Below are 18368 nucleotides of genomic sequence, written 5' to 3' on the forward strand. Positions count from 1 at the left end.
TCACTAAACGGACTAGCACCTGAATACTTGTCAGACATGCTTCTAAAGTAAGCTCCCTTTAGATCATTCAGCTCTTCTGGCACTGGCCTTTTACTTGTTCCCAGGCTGTGGACAGAGAACCCGAGGAGGCAGCATTAGGTGTCTGTGGTCCTCTGAATGGCCTGCCAGATGAGCAGGCCAATCCGTAAACACCTTTAAAAGAATATAAAAAAAAAAGAAAAAAGAAATCTTAAAACATCGTTTTTAAGCCTAGCATTCTCTTAATTTATTTTATGTACTTACTTGTGTATTAATGCACTCATTTATTTACTCATTTTTATTATATGGTTGCCTTGAAAAGGCAACACATCTTATTTTCTTGCATACTTATTAAGTGCGTGCCTTGAAAAGGCAAGCAGTTTCAGTAACAAAAAAACTACCATAATTTCTGAAAACATGACTGATGGAGAAATGCTTGCCAAATATTAAAGATGATGCATGGATAGATAGATAGATAGATAGATAGATAGATAGATAGATAGATAGATAGATAGAAAAATTAGTGACAGGATAAAAGACATCACATTTAGTAGACAATGCTTTATTTCACTCAAACTGCCCCATCTATCCAGAGCCCATCTATCCAGGCTGAAATCCATAAGTTAATAAACAAGTTTGTAAAAAATAAAAGTATAAATGGCCATTATTATAGAACGCATAACAGTGCACAAAAATGCGTAACAGTATGCTTAACCCTATTTCTTGGGGTGGGGGTGGGGGTGGGGGGTGTCTATTGTCGAATTCTTTGTTTGAATTTAATATACAAAGGTATATGGCACCACATTCTTCAAAGAGAAAAAGAAACCCCAAAAATTATAACTAGCATACAACCTTTTTATGATTTAAGATAGTAGATAGCCCACTTTGATAAAATATTTACAATCATCTTAGATTACAGTAACTGCAGGATCATGGGGACTGTGTGTACTGGTGAACAAGAATAGGAATCTGCATACAGAGATTTAAACAGTAAAAGCTTATGTTTTCTTTGTTTTTTTTTTTTATTCAACAAAGACATAAGGGTCAAAATCATATACACTAATTTATCATATACCTGATACCCCCACAGTATAGGATTTGGACACAACAAAAACTGTTAAAAAATCCATTTTCCTTCGTTTCCGTCTTGAACAGATCGCCGTGTTTCTTTTCACCATACTCCAGGGTCATTATCCAACAATAGATCCACAGTTGCGATTGGTCCAGTCAGACACCAGTATATAGTGAAAGGAAGTAGATATACAAAAGAAATATGGGATATATGAGAAGAGGCTTCTTTGTTTTGAACTCATCTCCGACAAGCAATGAAGCAGCACTGTAAGCAGCCCAGAACACTCCAAAAAGCTGAAAGATGAAAACACAGAATAAATTATTACATAGATTCATGGCCAATACTACAAAAAGTTGAAGTGTTGGCAGGTCTGTGGACAAGTCTAATAATTGCAGGAGATGTTTTGATAAGATATGGGGGGTCCAGGATGTAAGAATTACTGCAGTGCTGAAACTAGCTTCTTTAAGGGTTAACAGGATCTGATTCTGTGTACTTGACCAGCAGGTCAAGTACACAGAATCACAATTCTACATATAAACTCTGTTTATATGTAGAATTACATATAAACTCTGTTTAAAGGGATACTTCACCCATTTTACAAAAACATATTATTTCACTTCTCCTCTAGCTGTTCTGTAGGACAGTAGTGGTGCTCTCTTCCTCTCATTGTTACTGAGTGCTGGATACTGGCTGGATGCTCCAAATGCTAACTGTCAGTTAGCATTGTCAATAACAACAAAAGGAAGAAAGCACCAATACTGTCCTACATAACAGCTAGGGGGAAGTGAAATAATATCACATGAAAATTAAAATTCTGTTAAATTATTGTAATTCTGTGACTCACTTTTATTAGTGTAGCAACCACGTCGAAACCCCCGATCACTAAGAGTAGAGGAGCAATTACGATGAGAGGGAGAAGGGAATATCCAATCACTCCAAGAACTTGCCCGTAAGAAACCTGGTCAACAGAAGACGGTGAGTCCATAAGTCAAAGATTTACATTATGCATTAAAAACAAGAGATGGAATTATGAGATTGTGGTTCTTCACTGACTATACAAGAGTGCACTTACCTCACCACCAAGAACACGGGCCAGCAAGAAGATTGTTAGTGATCCAAATATCCAGATGGTGATAATCCAAGACACAACCTTGAGGAACATGATGTGAGAGCAGTTAAGTGTCAACACAGTTCAGTGTGTAATAACTGACTGAATGTTTAGGATGGATCCATGGATATCATACTGGAGACAGAAAACGAGGACTTTTCAACATTTCATGACCAAGAAATCACAACGTGACACCTGTAAACTAAGCACTCCTCAAACTGATTTTTTTCTTCTGGGTGGCTGCTTAGACATGGAAATAGTAGGGGTGTAACAGAACATAGCTGATCCATACGGATCACTTCCAGCGGTTCAGCTCACATGTGAACTGTGGATCACTTTGCAAAATTTAACCATCATCGTGAAATAAGATTTTACTATCACTGTTTTTTACAAATCAAAAATCGCATGGCATCTATTTAGTCTGATGGATCAGTCAGTCTGCCACACACAGACACAATAAACACAGCCATGATACGTTCTTGAGAAGCCCGATCAAATGAGGAGCTCCCATTACTATGGTGACATCATTTGATGAAGAGGTACAAGTAATATGAGAGGTCATGGGAAATTCTGTTTTTTTGACAATAGACAATAGAGAAATCACAAAATCCACAAATAAAAGATTTAAACAAACTGCAAAAGTTAGGCCAAAGACATTTGTCATCATCATTTGACACTGACATTTGTTACATGCCAGATGGGCACAGTTTGGGTAGCCTCATTTGTCCTGAAAAAGGAAAGAAACGGAAAGAAAAGCAATATATGGCATGCCTGGCTGAGACAAGAAGTGATTCTGCCACAAGATTACATTTAAAGGCACTGGTAAATTAGCAAAACTGGCCTAGGGGTTGTAAGAGGTTTTTTGTTGTTTTTTTACAATCTGATCTGTGACTTGTTATCTGTTGCACCCCTAGGAGATACAGAAAATATCTTAAGCAGTAGGTTCAGCCAATGTTGAAGAGTTCACCTTTCCAGCTTGCTTGTTGCTGTTTACAATTTGCTGCTCAGTTTTGAAACAACACTTTCTGTGTGCCAACAAGACTAACTGCTAAGTAATACTACTAATTATTAGCACAAGTAAGGGACACCTAAGACATCTCAGTTAGGAGTGATGGAATGTTCTGCTCTTTTGCAGCTCCACTTCATGAAGTGCGTCTTTAATTTCCCCTTTTCTCCAGCAGTTATGGCAATATACTTGAAATTGTGAAGATAGATCGAACAGTGGTGTGTATTTTGTCCTGCTCACCCTGAATTGTCCATAGATGGAGATCATGGAGAAGAGCAGAACCACTGCCAGAGGGCCCCAGAAGTCTGGGTTGTCCCTTACCACCTGCCGGTTAAAACCCAGAGATGGCATGGGCATCAGCACACAGCGAATCTTGTAGTAGATGTCCTTCAGGTCGATATCCAGCTCTTCCCTGCCCAGAGAAAGAGGACGTCACATTTCAAATGTGGAGCTTTTCAATGAAATTAATGGGAAGAAGAAAGATTACAAGAGTCACTATCTACAGAAAGCCCGTACCCTGACCTTATCCTAATTTAACATTTTAATTGGATTCATATCATTCATGTATGTTATCACTGAACATGATCATGTTGTTAACACAAATATACATGGATATGCTTTTTCATTAAGAGTATTTTTAGTATTAGCAGAAGATGTACCACAGTTAGTTTCAGTGGTGAATAGTGTCCCATAGTGTAAGTGCTTCTGCACCCCAAGTAGTGTAAACACTGATTATTTGTCATTTTTGGGTGAAAAGGAAGGTATTTACCGTTAATATCAAGTACGGTCATAGCTTATAAGAATGAAGTAAGGTCAATCTATATAAAAATAAATGAGAATCAGTATATTTAAAAACCTATATTATTTGACACAGAGACACAAGTGCAATTACTGCTTGGAGCAGACAATGCTGAGAACTAACGGTTCACTCACAAAAGAGGTTTGCTCTCCTCACTGTCGTCGTCCTCGACCTCCAGCAGCCAGCCGTAGCCTCGCTGCCTCAGGAAGGTGGTGGCATAAGGGTCTTTTCCACTTTCACTCCCCATGTTCAGCTTAATGTCCGGGGCATCGATGCTGCCACTTAGTTCTGTGGAGAAGAGAGCTGTTTACCAAACACCTCCATGAAAGCATTGCACTTACTCTCTATTGGATTAAAGACATTCAAAATCTATCCCTGAGATGCATGGTAAATGACAGAGCATAAGGTATTAATGCTTAACCCTACTGTTACCTTTTGGGTCAATTTGACCCCAGTAATTTGAACCTCCAGAAATTGTTTATAATAACAACTGTTACCCAGGTCTCCGTTTCAGGGACTTTATGTGTCTTGTTGATGACCAAAACAGTTCTTTAAATAAAACATGACCTCCCCCACTCATCGCACTTAAATATCAAAGTTCTTGTGGGAATCATCACCCTATAAATGTCACAATAACCATCAGTGATTCCGGCTCTGCTGCAGGTATGGTTATGTTTGGTGAGGCCCTAAAGCAGAGGGAAGCTTTCTGAAGAATAAATGGCATGTTATGATTCCTCAGTGTCATCCAAAACAACTACAACAAATTTGTGTAAAGTGTTGCTATGTTCTTATGTTTTATACAGCTAAAGCAGCCTGCGGTCAAACAGACCCCAAAGAAACACAGATGCATACAAAATGTGTCCAGGGGTTGAGAGCATCTTGAAAGCACTAAAAGTTCATTTTAATCTACCTATCACAGCTTGTAAACAGCATATTGCACAGTAAGAAAAACATGACGTTTCAGCAAATGCCAACCTTGCAGGAGGAGTTAAAGCCTCTTTTGTTTTATCAAAGTACATAAGCCAACATAGTTAACAACTGTACGTCATGGTATCCTGACCATCATGACTTCCATCTCCATTTGTCAGACTAGTGTTTTGCTTATCAGCTATAACATAACAGTTACTAGATACAAGACCGGTGTATGGTCTTCTCTTCAGTTATACACACATCCGTAAGGCCAAGCGCAAAGCAGCTTTACACCAGTTCAATTAAATAAGTTTCAGGGCGGTTTCGTCTGTCATTCTTGCAATATTATTCGGCCGTGTCACAGTAGGAAGCAGGGTGAACCAAGTGGAAAAGTTGAAATTTGGACATTAAGCCACGCTTGGTGAATGGCGTGGTGCGCCGAATTGAGGGGTAGCTCCTCAAGATTTAGACTAGGTATTGGGTTCTATTTTATGGGACGTGCACGTTTGTCAATAAAGAAAAAACAAAAATGCGAACATTTTTAAGGAAGCTTGGTGCAACGTTCTCTTCTTGCACCGAAAAAAGGCACGTATGAGGCAAGGCTAGCTAAATGATAAACAGTGCTGCATACAAATGATTTAAATATAACAACTCCACTTAAGTGTTCCTTTTAGTGGAGTAGATACATTACAGAAAAACTTCTCTTCACAGAGTGACTGACACTGTGACAAATCGCATGAATCGCGAAAGTTAGTTATTTTGAGGCCTGCTAGCTCGAAAGCTAACTATATCTGCATTACCTTCAGCCTCTGCCGATGACACGAAAGTGAAATCTCCGTTAGTGGGAGAGAACTGCATTGTTGATGTTACTGCAACACACCCCAAGTCTTAAAAAATGACATTTAAATGAACGGCCAGTATGATCTGCCGGCAAAACGCAGAAATTACGCTGTCGTTAACGCCGTTCACTAGAGAAATAAGAACTATTCCATTTTGTTTTCGTTGCGTCTGTCACCGCTGTGGTGTTGAGTGTAAAGCAGGAAGTGCAGAGGAAGCTGGGAAAGGAGACACGTATTATGCCGCATTCAAGTCGTCTCGGAAAGGAGGCATAATCGAGAACATGCACCCAAATTCCCTAAAATAGAACTCGTTGGACCCCAATTTCCTGTTTTGTCCTACTTCAGCAAGGGATGATCTGCTATCATGTCCAGGGCAGAATGTGTTTATTTCAAATGAAACGAACAAAATAAACGCATTTTATCACATACTGTAAATTATTTGGTTATCACAGCTCTAAAAATGCCCAGGACAGTTTGCGAGTTTACATGGTTTTGTATGCTGTAGCATATGAACTTGAGTGTATCAGTCACTTAGTGGATACCCTGTGTCGCGTGTGCAACAGCTTTTAAACTTCAACTATTGCGTCTTCAATTATGCAAACGAGTCTGAAAGTGCGAACCTTTCTACAGTGCTGTTTCTCGTATGTTACATGAATGCTGCAAATCCCCAACGCGATTATCCATTATCAAGACCGGCCATCTAGTGGATGGATGATGTAACTAAATCAACAACAGACGCGTTATATTTTGTAATTATTAAAAATGCGAGATTTAGTGGATATGAGCGAAACTGTCGATGACCCATGTAATTGGTGACATTTCTCGGTCCTTGGTGAAAATGACGTTCTTGACACAGAAGAGCATGAATTTTCTTGCTAAAGAGTCACCGCCCCTTTTACTCTCTATATCCCGCCTCCTGGGTCTCGCTGGCCAATAGCAACAACTGACGTCGACGCACCACTTTTGCCGCTAAAAACAAACTCGAGGCTGCTTTCCTCCTGTGTTAAACCACGGTCCTTTTATCTAACATTATACATGAGTTAACCACAATACAGGTGAGTTTTATTTCAGCATTGAGTGAAATTTTGTTTCGTTATACTTGTCCTTTGTTACATTTGTATGTGTTTAGCTTGTCCGCGTTCCTTCGGGCTTTAATTAACGTTAATAACGTTTACATTAAAGTTACGCGACAAGAGTAACGTTAACTAGCAAACTGCTTGCCAAAGAAATGCCAGTGAACTTTTGTTACATGGGCAAAGCCGAGCTGGGTCGAATTTGCAATTTGGGACGAGCTAGTTAACCAATTTTTAAACAAGCCATGTCTACTCAAACTAAAACGCAAACTTCTGCCAATTAAGTCTTGCTTTGGTACGTTAGAACCATGGTCGAATTGCTAGCTAACGTTAGGTTCTCTGCTAATTTCGTTTTTTGATGAACTCTGTAAAGCAGTAGTTTTTAGTTTTTCCCAATCAATCCATACATCAATCCGCTGACAATGCTTGCTAGCAGCTAGGAATGACGTGTGTGTGTGTGTGTGTGTGTGTGTGTGTGTGTGTGTGTGTGTGTGTGTGTGTGTGTGTGTGTGTGTGTGTGTGATTAACGTGTGTACAACGTAAGTGTTCACGGGTACTTGTCTGGGATGGATGCCGAACTGAGGAGCAGATCCTAGTGATTTACGAAACGCTGAGTGAGATTCTATGAATGTCTATCATTGTACTTGACATTATTCAGGATCACATTTTCCTTTACAGGTCACTCTGAACTCAAGTCAAGTATCAAAATGGGAATCCCTGGATTGTTGCAGTTTATCAAAGATGCATCAGAGCCCATCAATGTCAAAAAATACAAAGGACAGACTGTGGCCGTGGACACTTACTGCTGGCTGCACAAAGGAGCGTTTTCATGTGCAGAAAAGCTTGCCAAAGGGGAGCCAACTGATCAGTAAGTGTTATGAGTCAACAGTTTAGCTGAATGAACGCTTGTTTGAGATGGTGTCTTATGGGGGTTGCTGAAGATGGTAGTATGTATTCTTGAGTGAGTGTTGATGCTCATAAATAATAAATCTTTCTTAATTTTTCCAATTCTAGGTATGTATTGTACTGTATGAAATTTGTGGACATGCTATTGTCCTTTAATGTGAAGCCCATTCTGGTGTTCGATGGACACAATCTGCCTTCAAAAGAAGAAGTGGAAAAGGCTCGCCGAGAGTGAGTATCTTCACAGAGGATTTACTGGGAGGCTTTCTGCATGTGTTTGATTGAATGGAGGGTATGTGCAGGTACTCAAAAGTTTACATTACATTTCTAATCAGCATATCTTGTATGTCATGTATGACGACATTTTAGCCAGTGTGTTTACTTTAGCCACCAAAAGTACTTGGTTAAGGTTAGATTTAGGCATAAAAACACTTGATCACTGATATACTTGGCTGTTTTATTGTACTAAGATAGGCAAAAATAAGCCTTGGCTTCAGCCTGTTCCTTTTTCGGTTACAGTTTGCTAAATTTATTTGGTGAGGAAATTGTATTGTGCAAGCATGTACTGATTGCAAATTTTTCAACTTTGTAATTTAACTGTAACTGAAATAAACCATTCATTCATTCATTGGTTAAGGTAACAACGTTTACAAAAACAATAAGAACATAACTGTCATGTCATGCTGGATCTGAACTCAGGTCTCCTGGGTGAAAGTTGCTTTTTTTTTTTTTTTTTTTTTTTTTTGACTCATCTGCAACCTCACTTGTTTCCTTGCACAACCTTGAAACAAAGGGATTACAAACGTTCTTGTGATAGGCTATTTTACAAACAAATATAGTCCACGACAGAAATACATTCTTCCCTCCTCCTTCATCTACCTTCATCAAACTTGAAGACATGCTCGGATTTGTTGAGCCTAATTATGACCAGAGGACAGAATTGTGGTGAATGACTGCTACATCAATCATTTTTCATATACTATTATTTTCTTTCCAGACGTCGACAAGCCAACCTTCACAAAGGCCGGCAGCTGCTACGTGAAGGAAAGCTTTCTGAGGCCAGAGATTGTTTCACCCGCTGTGTTAACATCACCCCAGGCATGGCTCACAACGTTATCAAGGTCAGAACTTTGCCATACAATGAGAGTTTTTTTACACTGTTTGTCAGCTCTTGGATTAATGCAGAATGCCATTTTCACTTAGTATCAATTATATTGGATTGCTGATCATTGAATGGAGCCAGATCGAATACTTTCTGAATGCACTGTAGCTACAGCTCAAGCTCATTTTAGCTATACTATGGCCTTTGTTGCACACTAAACTACACAAAGAGGAAGAGTTTTTTTAATGGCCTCTTGAAGTTGATGTTGTGATTAACTTCAGTGAATGCATTTACACAACAAACCCAGCAGAAACCACCTCTATCCTGTCTTCTTTGGGATTAAATTTCATTCCAGGCAGCATTCAAAGGATATTCAAATTATTAAATTTGGCTTTCTGAAACCTATAGTTCATCTGTCTTCCCTTGTCATTTTATTTTGCACTTTGTGGTTATACCTGAGAATGTTGCATTTTGCTGATGGTAGGCATATCATGCAAAATTAGTGTGTGTGTGTTGTTTTCCACCAGGCTGCAAGAACTCGAGGGGTTGATTGCATCGTGGCTCCATATGAGGCTGATGCTCAGCTAGCGTTCCTCAGCAAGTCTGGCTTGGCCCATGCTGTCATTACTGAGGACTCCGACCTCCTAGCATTTGGCTGTAAAAAGGTATACACTATAATCCTCAAATTCCTCTAAATATGTTGCATTGTTGAAAGTCTGCAGCTGATGTGTCATTGGGGCTGTGACACATTGATTTTATTTTAAAAGTGGAGGCAAAGTGGGCAGAACAAGAGTCTGACCCATATCCATTAGTGAAGGTGAAGGTAACATTATTGTTGTAAAGTTGCATTAATTTCAGTCTAGCTTTCAAATATGTTTTGGGGGAAAAAAATTTTGTTGATCATGCTGTAACAAAACTACAAAATGAGTTGATGTCGTGATGTGTGTGCGAATGTGGCCTCTCCTCTCTCGCCAGCCCAAATCTGTTTTTTGGCAAATCCAGATTATATCCAGATTGCCATAAGAAAGTCTGGACAGGCAAAAACCACATGCAATAAGATTTTTGAGAAATTGGGTCAAAACCACATTTGGAGGTAGTTTGAGATGTGATTCCTACCAGCTTTCTATAGATGCATCTCAGTCCGGAAGCTCTAACTTGGGGAAACGTGCAGAAACAACATAGAACAAAGAGAGATAATAAAACAAAGAGAGCTGCAGTTTGAAAAAGAAAAACAAACTTTGCATTGTGAAATTAGTTTTTTCTTAATGATACGGTTCAGGTTGAGTTTAATTTCCCTATGGTGTGAAATAAAACAGTATCTGGTAAAATGAACTGATATCAGCAACACTATGCCAACATGCCATCAACACCCTGACAACACCACTGCAACAACAAAAAATGCCTGTCATTATGACACACAGGTCATCCTTAAAATGGACAAGCAGGGCAACGGGCTGGAGATAGATCAGAGCCACCTGGGCCGCTGTCGATCTTTGGGGGATGTTTTCACCGAGGACAAGTTTCGCCACATGTGCATCCTCTCTGGCTGCGACTACCTGCCCTCGCTTCATGGCATTGGGCTGGGCAAGGCCTGCAAGCTGCTGCGGATCGCCAACAACCCCGACATCCTCAAGGTGGGGCCAGCTTCAGTCTATCAAACAGCCACTTCCTGACAGCACTCATGGAACTGACTGTTTCACACTTTTGGCTTTAACCCTTTGAAACCCAAGAGCTGGGTGTGCTTACTGTAAAGTTTTCACCAATTTTTTTCCCCCCATCTCTCTCTCTCTCTCTCTCTCTCTCTCTCTCTCTCTCTCTCTCTCTCTCCCCCCCTCTCTCTCTCACCCCCTCTCTCTCTCTCTTTCTCTTTCTTTTCTTTGTGTGCTTTATGTGTCGGGGAGTTAATTAAAAAAAAAAAATCGGGTAATTTTCATTTAACTTTTGGCTATTTTGTTGCAGCTTTCCATGTCATTTTTTTCTGATTTGCTCAATTTTTTTAAAAGAAAAGTGAATTCACTTACAGTGCATTCAGAAAGTATTCAGACCTCCTTCACTTTTTTTTTTTCCTTTGTTATGTTGCAGCCTGATGCTACAATTGTTTAAATTCATTTTTTCTCTCATTAATCTACACTCAGTACCCCATAATGACAAAGTGAAAACAGAATTTTAGAAATTTTTGCAAATTTATGTACTGGCCTATTTACAAATAATAACTTACAAATTTTTGAGTTCAGGTCCGTTTAGTTGACCCCTTTCATAGGCTCAGAACTTTTCTTTGGTAATGTTGTTTTGTACCTTTTTGAGGTTTTGGGTAAATAAAAACCCTCATTTTGATGGAAAATATACCGGTGACCCCTTGTACCTGCTTGCTTGGTCCCTGGCAGGTCTGCTACAGACTATTTTGTGTGAGAGCTCTCTTTGCCTTATCAGGTGATCAGGAAGATGGGGCAGTACTTGAAGATGAGCATGGTGGTGCCTGAAGAGTATGTGGAAGGCTTCACCAAGGCCAACAACACCTTCCTCTATCAGCTCGTGTTCGATCCTGTCAGGAGGAAGCTCGTGCCCCTCAACCCATACCCGGACCACATCGACCCAGCCTCTCTCAGCTATGCTGGGAAGTATCCTTGCACCCCATGATGGACGTGACCTAACATCATCTGTCCAAACACACTAGCCATAAAGTGAAGCACAGCACATACATACACGCATTATGGTTAGCTGAAGCCTTTCCAGTCAGATTACGTGTGAGGAAGGCTGCACCTTGTCAGCATTTCTTGACTTGCTGCTACGATTTGAAATGTCTCAGTTTGCGAGCAGGGCAAAAATACAAGCTAGTAGACTATTATTCCAGTATACTAAGTAGTGATGTTACTTAATGTGTAGATGTTTCTGTTGTACTGCTGTTGTTATTACGACAGAAATTCTATTCTATTTTTTGTGTTGTAACTCGCTAACTGGTGTGAGTTTGACTGTAGTTTTTGTCTGTTACAGGCTACTGTAGCTTAGCAAGATGGAGAGGTTGGGGACACTGCCAGAGAGGTTGTGTTTATTTCATTGCTGCAGTTCCTACTAGTAACCAGTAGAGGTTGATAAAGATTATAAATTAATTCTATCAAAACTGAATGAAATTCCCCTTCTTTCAAAAGCTTGGGGGGAAAAAGGGGATGACCATGTAGAGCGCATACCATATAATACTAAGGCTCACCTGCAGCGGCCTGGGTTTGAATCCGACTGGGACCCTTTGCTGCTTGTCACCCCCTCTCTCTGCCCTGTCTTTCCAGTCTCTCTTCACTGTGACTGTGTAATAAAACAGAAATGCCCAAAAAATAAACTTGGAGAAAAAAGGTTGATTAATAAATAAGAAAGAAATGATCAGGAAAATAGCAAAAAAAAAAAGAAGTAAATTTAGGAGAAAATAACTGAAAAAACAACAATTAAATTAAAGAGAGACTTTGTAAATGTTCCAAAGAAATTCAATTAAAAATAAGAGGCAAAAAATAAAAGCAAGCCTGCAACATAAACGTTAAAAAATGTTTGCGTACCTCTGTTTGGGGCTATGAATATGTTTGATTTGGAAAATTCAGCTTCCTCTCCACTACTTGCAGAGTCTCCATTCCTTAATGACTTATTTCAAGAAATTTTGGAGATGGCAAAGGCTTACAGATGGCCTTGGGGAACCTGGACATCAACACCATGGAGAGGATAGATGACTTCAACCCAGACAAACCTATCACACAGGTATCACGGGTCCTTATTACGTCAACACATTTTCAGCTTTTTAAAAAAAAAAATAGTGTGTTGAATTTGACTCAGAACAGAACTCTACATTGATGACATTTATTTGCGAATGCCTTTTCAGCTATCAAAACCACGCAGTTGCTCCTGGAATGACTCACCGGGAGCCCCCAAGCTCTCCAGTGAACGCAGTATCTGGAGTACAGATGTTAGGCCAGACTGTGCTGGTCCACCCAGGCCTGCTGCCCCCCCAGACAGGCCTCCCTCCACAAGGGGGAAGGAGAGAGTTATCAGTCTGGAGGGCCTCGGGCTTCCTGGCAGAGAGCGGCAGGTTAAGAGATCAAGAGAAAGTACGTTTGTTACATTACTGAGGTCATCTGGCAGGCTGTTTCAGAGACTGGGCAGCAGTGAGCAGTCATTGCATTGATCTCAGAAGAGGCGTCCACATTTTTGTCACAGTCACAATTCTGGCTGCATTGCAATTATCTAACCTGCTAGAAATGCATCTACCACTTTTTCAGTGGTAGGTTGCAAAATCAATTGCATTTTATTTTAAGTTGCGATTTTGGCTTCCCACAACCAGGAATACCAGAAAATCAAAAGGGCTGCATTCTGTTTAGCAATGTTGCTCTGGCTTTCTTGGGTGTTCTCCGTTGATGTATGTCAACCTCTTCAAACAAGCTCTGGCAGGCACCAGATCAGCCAAACATACTGAAATGTTACTTTATTTTCTAAACTCTGTGAAAGCTGAAAGATGGCCCAAACAGAGCATAAACTACCACAGTGCTCTGAATCCACTTTGGTTTCAACAAACTCAGCTAACTATTCATTCACTTTCAAGGCTCCTATAAAGTGGTGCCTGCAAAAGAAACAGTTTGCTGGACATTTATTTTCCATTCTTGATGTATGACAGTGGGCCAGTCTCAACAGTCCCTCTTAGAAGGATTGACTCCAATATGTTGAATAATGAACAGTATGTGGTGCCAGTGCACTGTCATAGTTGAACAAGGCTAAAGTAGTCTTATTCATTTTTATTTATTGTAGTTTTTGATCTTATTTATTTGTTTTTCCAGGTCAGTTATATTTAAAACTCAAGGACATCCACCATTTCAATAAGGGTCAAATTATTACAAAAAGCATAATGAAGGCATTCGTTCCCAAAATCTATGAGTCATCGTCTTAAATTATCACGATCTCAATGCTGACCAAAATAACTGTGATTCTAATTTTTTGATAATTAATAATAATTGTGCAGCCTTAGCCTGACCAGCTTCAGAAATATTCAGATTCAAAAATAAAAATGAAAATGCTGTTCCAATGATGTTGTTCAAATGACCTTTGAAGTTCCATGATGACAACTATTTTTTGACATGCCTGCTGTCCCTCAGAGACAGGGAGTTGCAAAAAAACCTTATCAAATATGTTTAGTTTAAACAATATGCTAATATTTTATATTATATAAAATATTTTATTTTACTATCTACAGAACAAGCAGTTTGCATGCAGTGCATCACTTGTTTTTACCTCCTCCCTGCAGCTGATCTGTACTCTAATGTTTTTGTCCTTTAGATTCTGGTATATCAGACCAGGAGGTGCTGCAGCAGTACTCCTCCTGTGATCAGAAGCGATCTAGACCAGAGGTGCAGCCAGACAAGCCAGCTTCAAGCGATCAACCAAGAATACGCAACTGCTTTGCCACTCTGCTGCAGAGGAGGAACCAGGATGTTGAGGGAGATCACCAGGCCACACGTAGCAGGTAACATAAAGTGGATGGAAAACTGAGGCTTGTATAATGACAAGTCTAGATTCTGTCCAGTCCCACAACACAGTGGTAACGATCAGCTTATGACCATTAGTAGCTGCTGACAAAACAAAAACAGTGAACCTTAGCAAATGTTACAACTGTTAATGTAATAACTTCCTATCAATAAAATAACTTGTAACCCATTGAAATTATTACAGAAAAAATGAAGAGGAAAAAAAACTAGACATAAATTAAAAAAAACTAAAATAAAACAGAAAATCAGCAGACTGTGCTTATAATTATTATAATTATTATAATTATATATTTAAAATGACAAGAAAATGACCACAAATTGCCCAAAATCGTGACAAAATTTTTTTACAAGAAAATGGCAAAAAAATTTGAAAATAAAAAAATAACTAGCCCACCCAGGGGTTTAAGAGGGTTAAAGAAATTAATTTAGCACATTTCCATTAATACAATAAAAGTTACAATCAAATCTTCTGTCTCTTTTATATGTAATACCATAGTTAGTAGCCAAAAGGAGTGACAGCTGTAACTTGTGGTAAGGTGAGGCTGGTTTGTTGGTCCTTATGTGGTTCATATGCTCCTCCCATCCCAGGTTCTTCAGCAGTGCCTGTGAGGTGGCCAGTCAGAGCACTCAACAGTCGCTTCAGGAGGATTTACCTGGCGATGTGGAGTCCAGAGTTCTGAGTCAAACTGACAACAAGTCCTCTTCCAGCACCCAGCCCGGGTCTGATTTATCTCCAGACACGCCAAACCCTCCGTCACCCACGTCCTCTACCCGCCCACAGCTAGCCAGTCAGGGTCTTGGGCTGTTTCGTTGGTCAGGCTCCTCCCCCATCACCAAACGATCAGAAAGCCCGACGTCAGCCTCTGGCAAGACTGCCCTACAGCAGTTTCAACTCAAGAAAGAGAGTTTACCTTGGAGCACCAACACTCAAAACCCCCCAGGAGGTACACTGGCCCTGACAGTGTCTTCTATCAACAAGGGCCTAGAAGATGAGTACAGCCCCCCAGACTCACCCCCCTCCCAGGACAGTGCCTACTTCTCCCAGTCCCAGCCTTGCATCATGTCCTGCCACAAAGAGGAAATTCCTGCCGCCTTCTCTTTCCCCTCCTCCTTGTCACCGGCCCACCAGGAGGAAGCTGACTCTGTATGATGACATTATTTCCCTCTGCCCTTATAAGTATATGTGTATCATTTGGTGGTGAGGTCATCCCTCACACACATCATTTTCATAATTTTGTTGGTTATGTGAGTGGGCCTGTGACATCTATTTTGGTTGCATTTTCGTCGATTGTGCGTCTGACAAAGCCGCTTCTCTTTCATGTGTTCTCACAGGAAATGAACTCAAGCAACGATTCAGAAGCACGTCAGATTCATGTACACTCACCAGAAGCGAAGAAGAGGCCCAGTGTGGTGAAGGTAAAGGTTAATGTGCACAAGCATTAGAACCATCCACTATTATGCAGATAGTGGCTCATTGTTGACCTTATTGAAAATATCACGTATCCACCAGTCAGTGTGGTCCACTGTGATGGAGGTTCATCCCTGCCCACAGCTCCATACAACAATCAGCAAAAGTTGGCATTTTATCTATTTAGGTATTAGGCCATAATGTTTTTTCTTTTTTTTCTTTTTTTTCTTTTTTTTTGTAATATATTTATTTAAAAGTAATAACATTTTCCCTATTGGATATGTGGGGAGGATTTTCCTACTTTATTATTTTACTAGAAGTTGGTTCAAGTCTTTGAAGGAGCTACCACTTTATATATACACGATAAATATGCATTGAAAGGGCATCATTGCAAGAATAGCACTCATAAGGATTTTGTATAAGATTTCTGTCATTTAATTTGTAATTGCACATTTATTTGGACTTATCAGGCACACTGACATTTATGCTTTTCCATAGGATTCTGTACAGCATCTTTATGAAGAGTTGAGCAATTGGAATTGGGAATTTTGGTGATAGGCCTACGTCTTTTTCTTCACCTTGTACTGCAGCTCCCATTAGCTGTTGCCACGTTCACTCATAACTCCGACTTGGCAAGTTCACTTTATATGGGAGCCTGACCGGATAGGACATATCTGAACAAAATCTTTTATAATAACATTTCCTCCCCAGAGCTTAAGCTAAATGTTTATTTCATACATTTTGTTTGACACCAATCAAAATCTTGAGATCAAATCAACAAATTGAGTTCTGGGAAAGGGTGCAGGTCAACAATTTAACATATCAGCAAAATGTCTTGCTTACGTCCCTCTGTTTTCTCTTCTTCTGTGCTGTCTTGAGTAAACTCTTTCTCTCTCTCTCTAGGTTGCAGGTCTACCAAGGCTAAAACCTAACTGCCAGGGTAAAGCAGCAAAGGTCCAGGTTTTATCAAAGGCCAGGGCCAGTGGACTGAGAAGGAAGCCTCCTGGTCCTGGAAAGAAAGCCAATAACGAAAACAGCCCTGGCCTACAGGCCACCATCAGCGGCCTCTGGAAGAACTTTGGATTCAAAAAGTATGATTTTGAATATATGGTTTTATGATTTTGAAAATGAGTTGAAAATGCATTAGTTTGCATGGAAAATAAAGGAAAAACCTTTGGACAATGAAAATTTTCTGTCCTAAAATTTAAAAATGCCTTCAACTGGCTATTGGTTGACCTTTCTGATTCTCCTGTAGTCACTAACCATTCTAGTCATACTGAGGTAGACTTATACCTTTGTTACCCAATTGCATGTGACTATCTCATCTAGGGTTGTCAAAAATATCAATACTCCGAAAAGTATCGATACCAAAAGGCCGTATCCGGATACGATATTAATTTGCCAAAGTATCGATACTACAGTGCACGAGCGCTTCATGCGCACCTGACAGGCAGCGCCGCAGGCCAAACCCCCAATAGTATGTGTCTGCAGACCCGGAGACTGCAGATTCAGACCCGCAGTTCTAGACCCCTCGTTTTTCGCGACAGCGCCACCTACTGGACTGGACGACTGTAAAACTGCACTGCGGTACTCGACCTGCAGTTCTAGACCCCTTGTTTTTCGGGACAGTGCCACCTACTGGACGACTGCAAAACTGCAAGAATTTCCCTCGGGGATCAGTAAAGGAGAAGCTTTATAGGTTTATTACACCTTCAATTCTAACAGTTTAAATGTTTAGTGTACCCCAATACTGCACTGGTTGAACGTTCATCACACCAAAATACTACATACTACAAAACTTCTACATACATATCATTCATATATCATGTCATATTCTATATATGGTCCCAGGTGCTGAGTAGAAATCTGGCGCTGCTGTGGAATTGCACATAAGGATAACAGTTTTTTTTTAAAGACGCATTTAAAACTTGCTTCACACTTGCATCACATCAGATAGTTTTCAGACTATATGGTTATGGAAGGTCATGGAAATCTTCACAGGGTCATGATGGGAACCTTGGATATCTCTTCTTTGACAGCCACATACAACAAGATGGTGTCTGAGGTGCATCCATCACAGCTTCTCCAGCTGAAAGGTGCTCCTGTCTTTGACTTGATGTTTTGGGCTCTAAAAGCAAGGCTGTTGTGCTTTTGTTGCAGAGAGTGTCAGAAAGTGAACCCATGCGAGAAAGGACAGCCCATGTCTCCTGTGAAGGATAACCTGCCAACCAACTCACCTCTGACAGACAAGGAGAAGAGCTTGATCCCCAGCTTCTGATCCCTGCCCATGTCCACATGCTGCTGAGCAGTTGGTGTGGCACAGGGCTTTTAGGTTCAAACATCCTTTTCAATACATACTGTGTATGTTCATGATTTCTCATTAATCAGTGTTTCTGAATCCTGTGAATAGATTTTAGCTTGAATAAAAATTATTATTATTAGTTTTTACAAATGTATCTTTATTTATTTTTGCACAGACCTGCACCAGGCCATTATTGTGATGACGGTTACTGTCCAACATATTTACAGTCGGTCAATTTAAGATTACAGTACAGCCTTTTTTCTAACGTTAGCTAGCACTCTTATGACAGAAAACGGAAGTGCCACATAGTTATTGT

At 40.1% G+C, this 18368-nt stretch overlaps 2 protein-coding genes across 2 annotated transcripts; one reads left to right on the forward strand and one right to left on the reverse strand.

The window, feature by feature from the left end:
- Positions 1 to 559: 559 nt before the first annotated feature.
- Positions 560 to 5965, reverse strand: yipf4 (Yip1 domain family, member 4). The gene is made up of 6 exons (XM_030071065.1): positions 5713 to 5965; positions 4138 to 4291; positions 3445 to 3616; positions 2163 to 2240; positions 1935 to 2048; positions 560 to 1383 (listed from the first exon to the last, which is right to left on the reverse strand). The coding sequence occupies exons 1-6, from the start codon at positions 5768 to 5770 to the stop codon at positions 1246 to 1248; spliced, it is 714 nt and encodes a 237-aa protein (XP_029926925.1). The 5' UTR covers positions 5771 to 5965; the 3' UTR covers positions 560 to 1245.
- A 729-nt stretch (positions 5966 to 6694) lies between these two features.
- exo1 (exonuclease 1) lies at positions 6695 to 18206 on the forward strand. Its single transcript, XM_030069934.1, has 14 exons — positions 6695 to 6806; positions 7503 to 7692; positions 7839 to 7958; positions 8725 to 8848; positions 9357 to 9494; positions 10251 to 10463; positions 11260 to 11447; positions 12465 to 12567; positions 12689 to 12914; positions 14134 to 14320; positions 14931 to 15486; positions 15675 to 15758; positions 16654 to 16841; positions 17911 to 18206. The coding sequence occupies exons 2-14, from the start codon at positions 7532 to 7534 to the stop codon at positions 18026 to 18028; spliced, it is 2406 nt and encodes an 801-aa protein (XP_029925794.1). The 5' UTR covers positions 6695 to 6806; positions 7503 to 7531; the 3' UTR covers positions 18029 to 18206.
- Positions 18207 to 18368: the final 162 nt, after the last annotated feature.

This window comes from Myripristis murdjan, chromosome 15, assembly GCF_902150065.1.
Source record: "Myripristis murdjan chromosome 15, fMyrMur1.1, whole genome shotgun sequence".
NCBI classification, from domain to species: domain Eukaryota; kingdom Metazoa; phylum Chordata; class Actinopteri; order Holocentriformes; family Holocentridae; genus Myripristis; species Myripristis murdjan.

What these genes read in the sequence shown, in the direction of transcription:
- exo1 (XM_030069934.1), top strand. Translation starts at nt 7,532, where the DNA reads ATGGGAATCCCTGGATTGTTGCAGTTTATCAAAGATGCATCAGAGCCC. An exon ending in TAGCATTTGGCTGTAAAAAG is followed by an intron (nt 9,495 to 10,250) that starts GTATACACTATA and finishes TATGACACACAG; the next exon opens with GTCATCCTTAAAATGGACAA. An exon ending in ACCAGGAGGAAGCTGACTCT is followed by an intron (nt 15,487 to 15,674) that starts GTATGATGACAT and finishes GTGTTCTCACAG; the next exon opens with GAAATGAACTCAAGCAACGA.
- yipf4 (XM_030071065.1), bottom strand. Translation starts at nt 5,770, where the DNA reads ATGCAGTTCTCTCCCACTAACGGAGATTTCACTTTCGTGTCATCGGCA. An exon ending in GAGGAGAGCAAACCTCTTTT is followed by an intron (nt 3,617 to 4,137) that starts GTGAGTGAACCG and finishes TTCTCTGGGCAG; the next exon opens with GGAAGAGCTGGATATCGACC. An exon ending in CCCGTGTTCTTGGTGGTGAG is followed by an intron (nt 2,049 to 2,162) that starts GTAAGTGCACTC and finishes TCTGTTGACCAG; the next exon opens with GTTTCTTACGGGCAAGTTCT.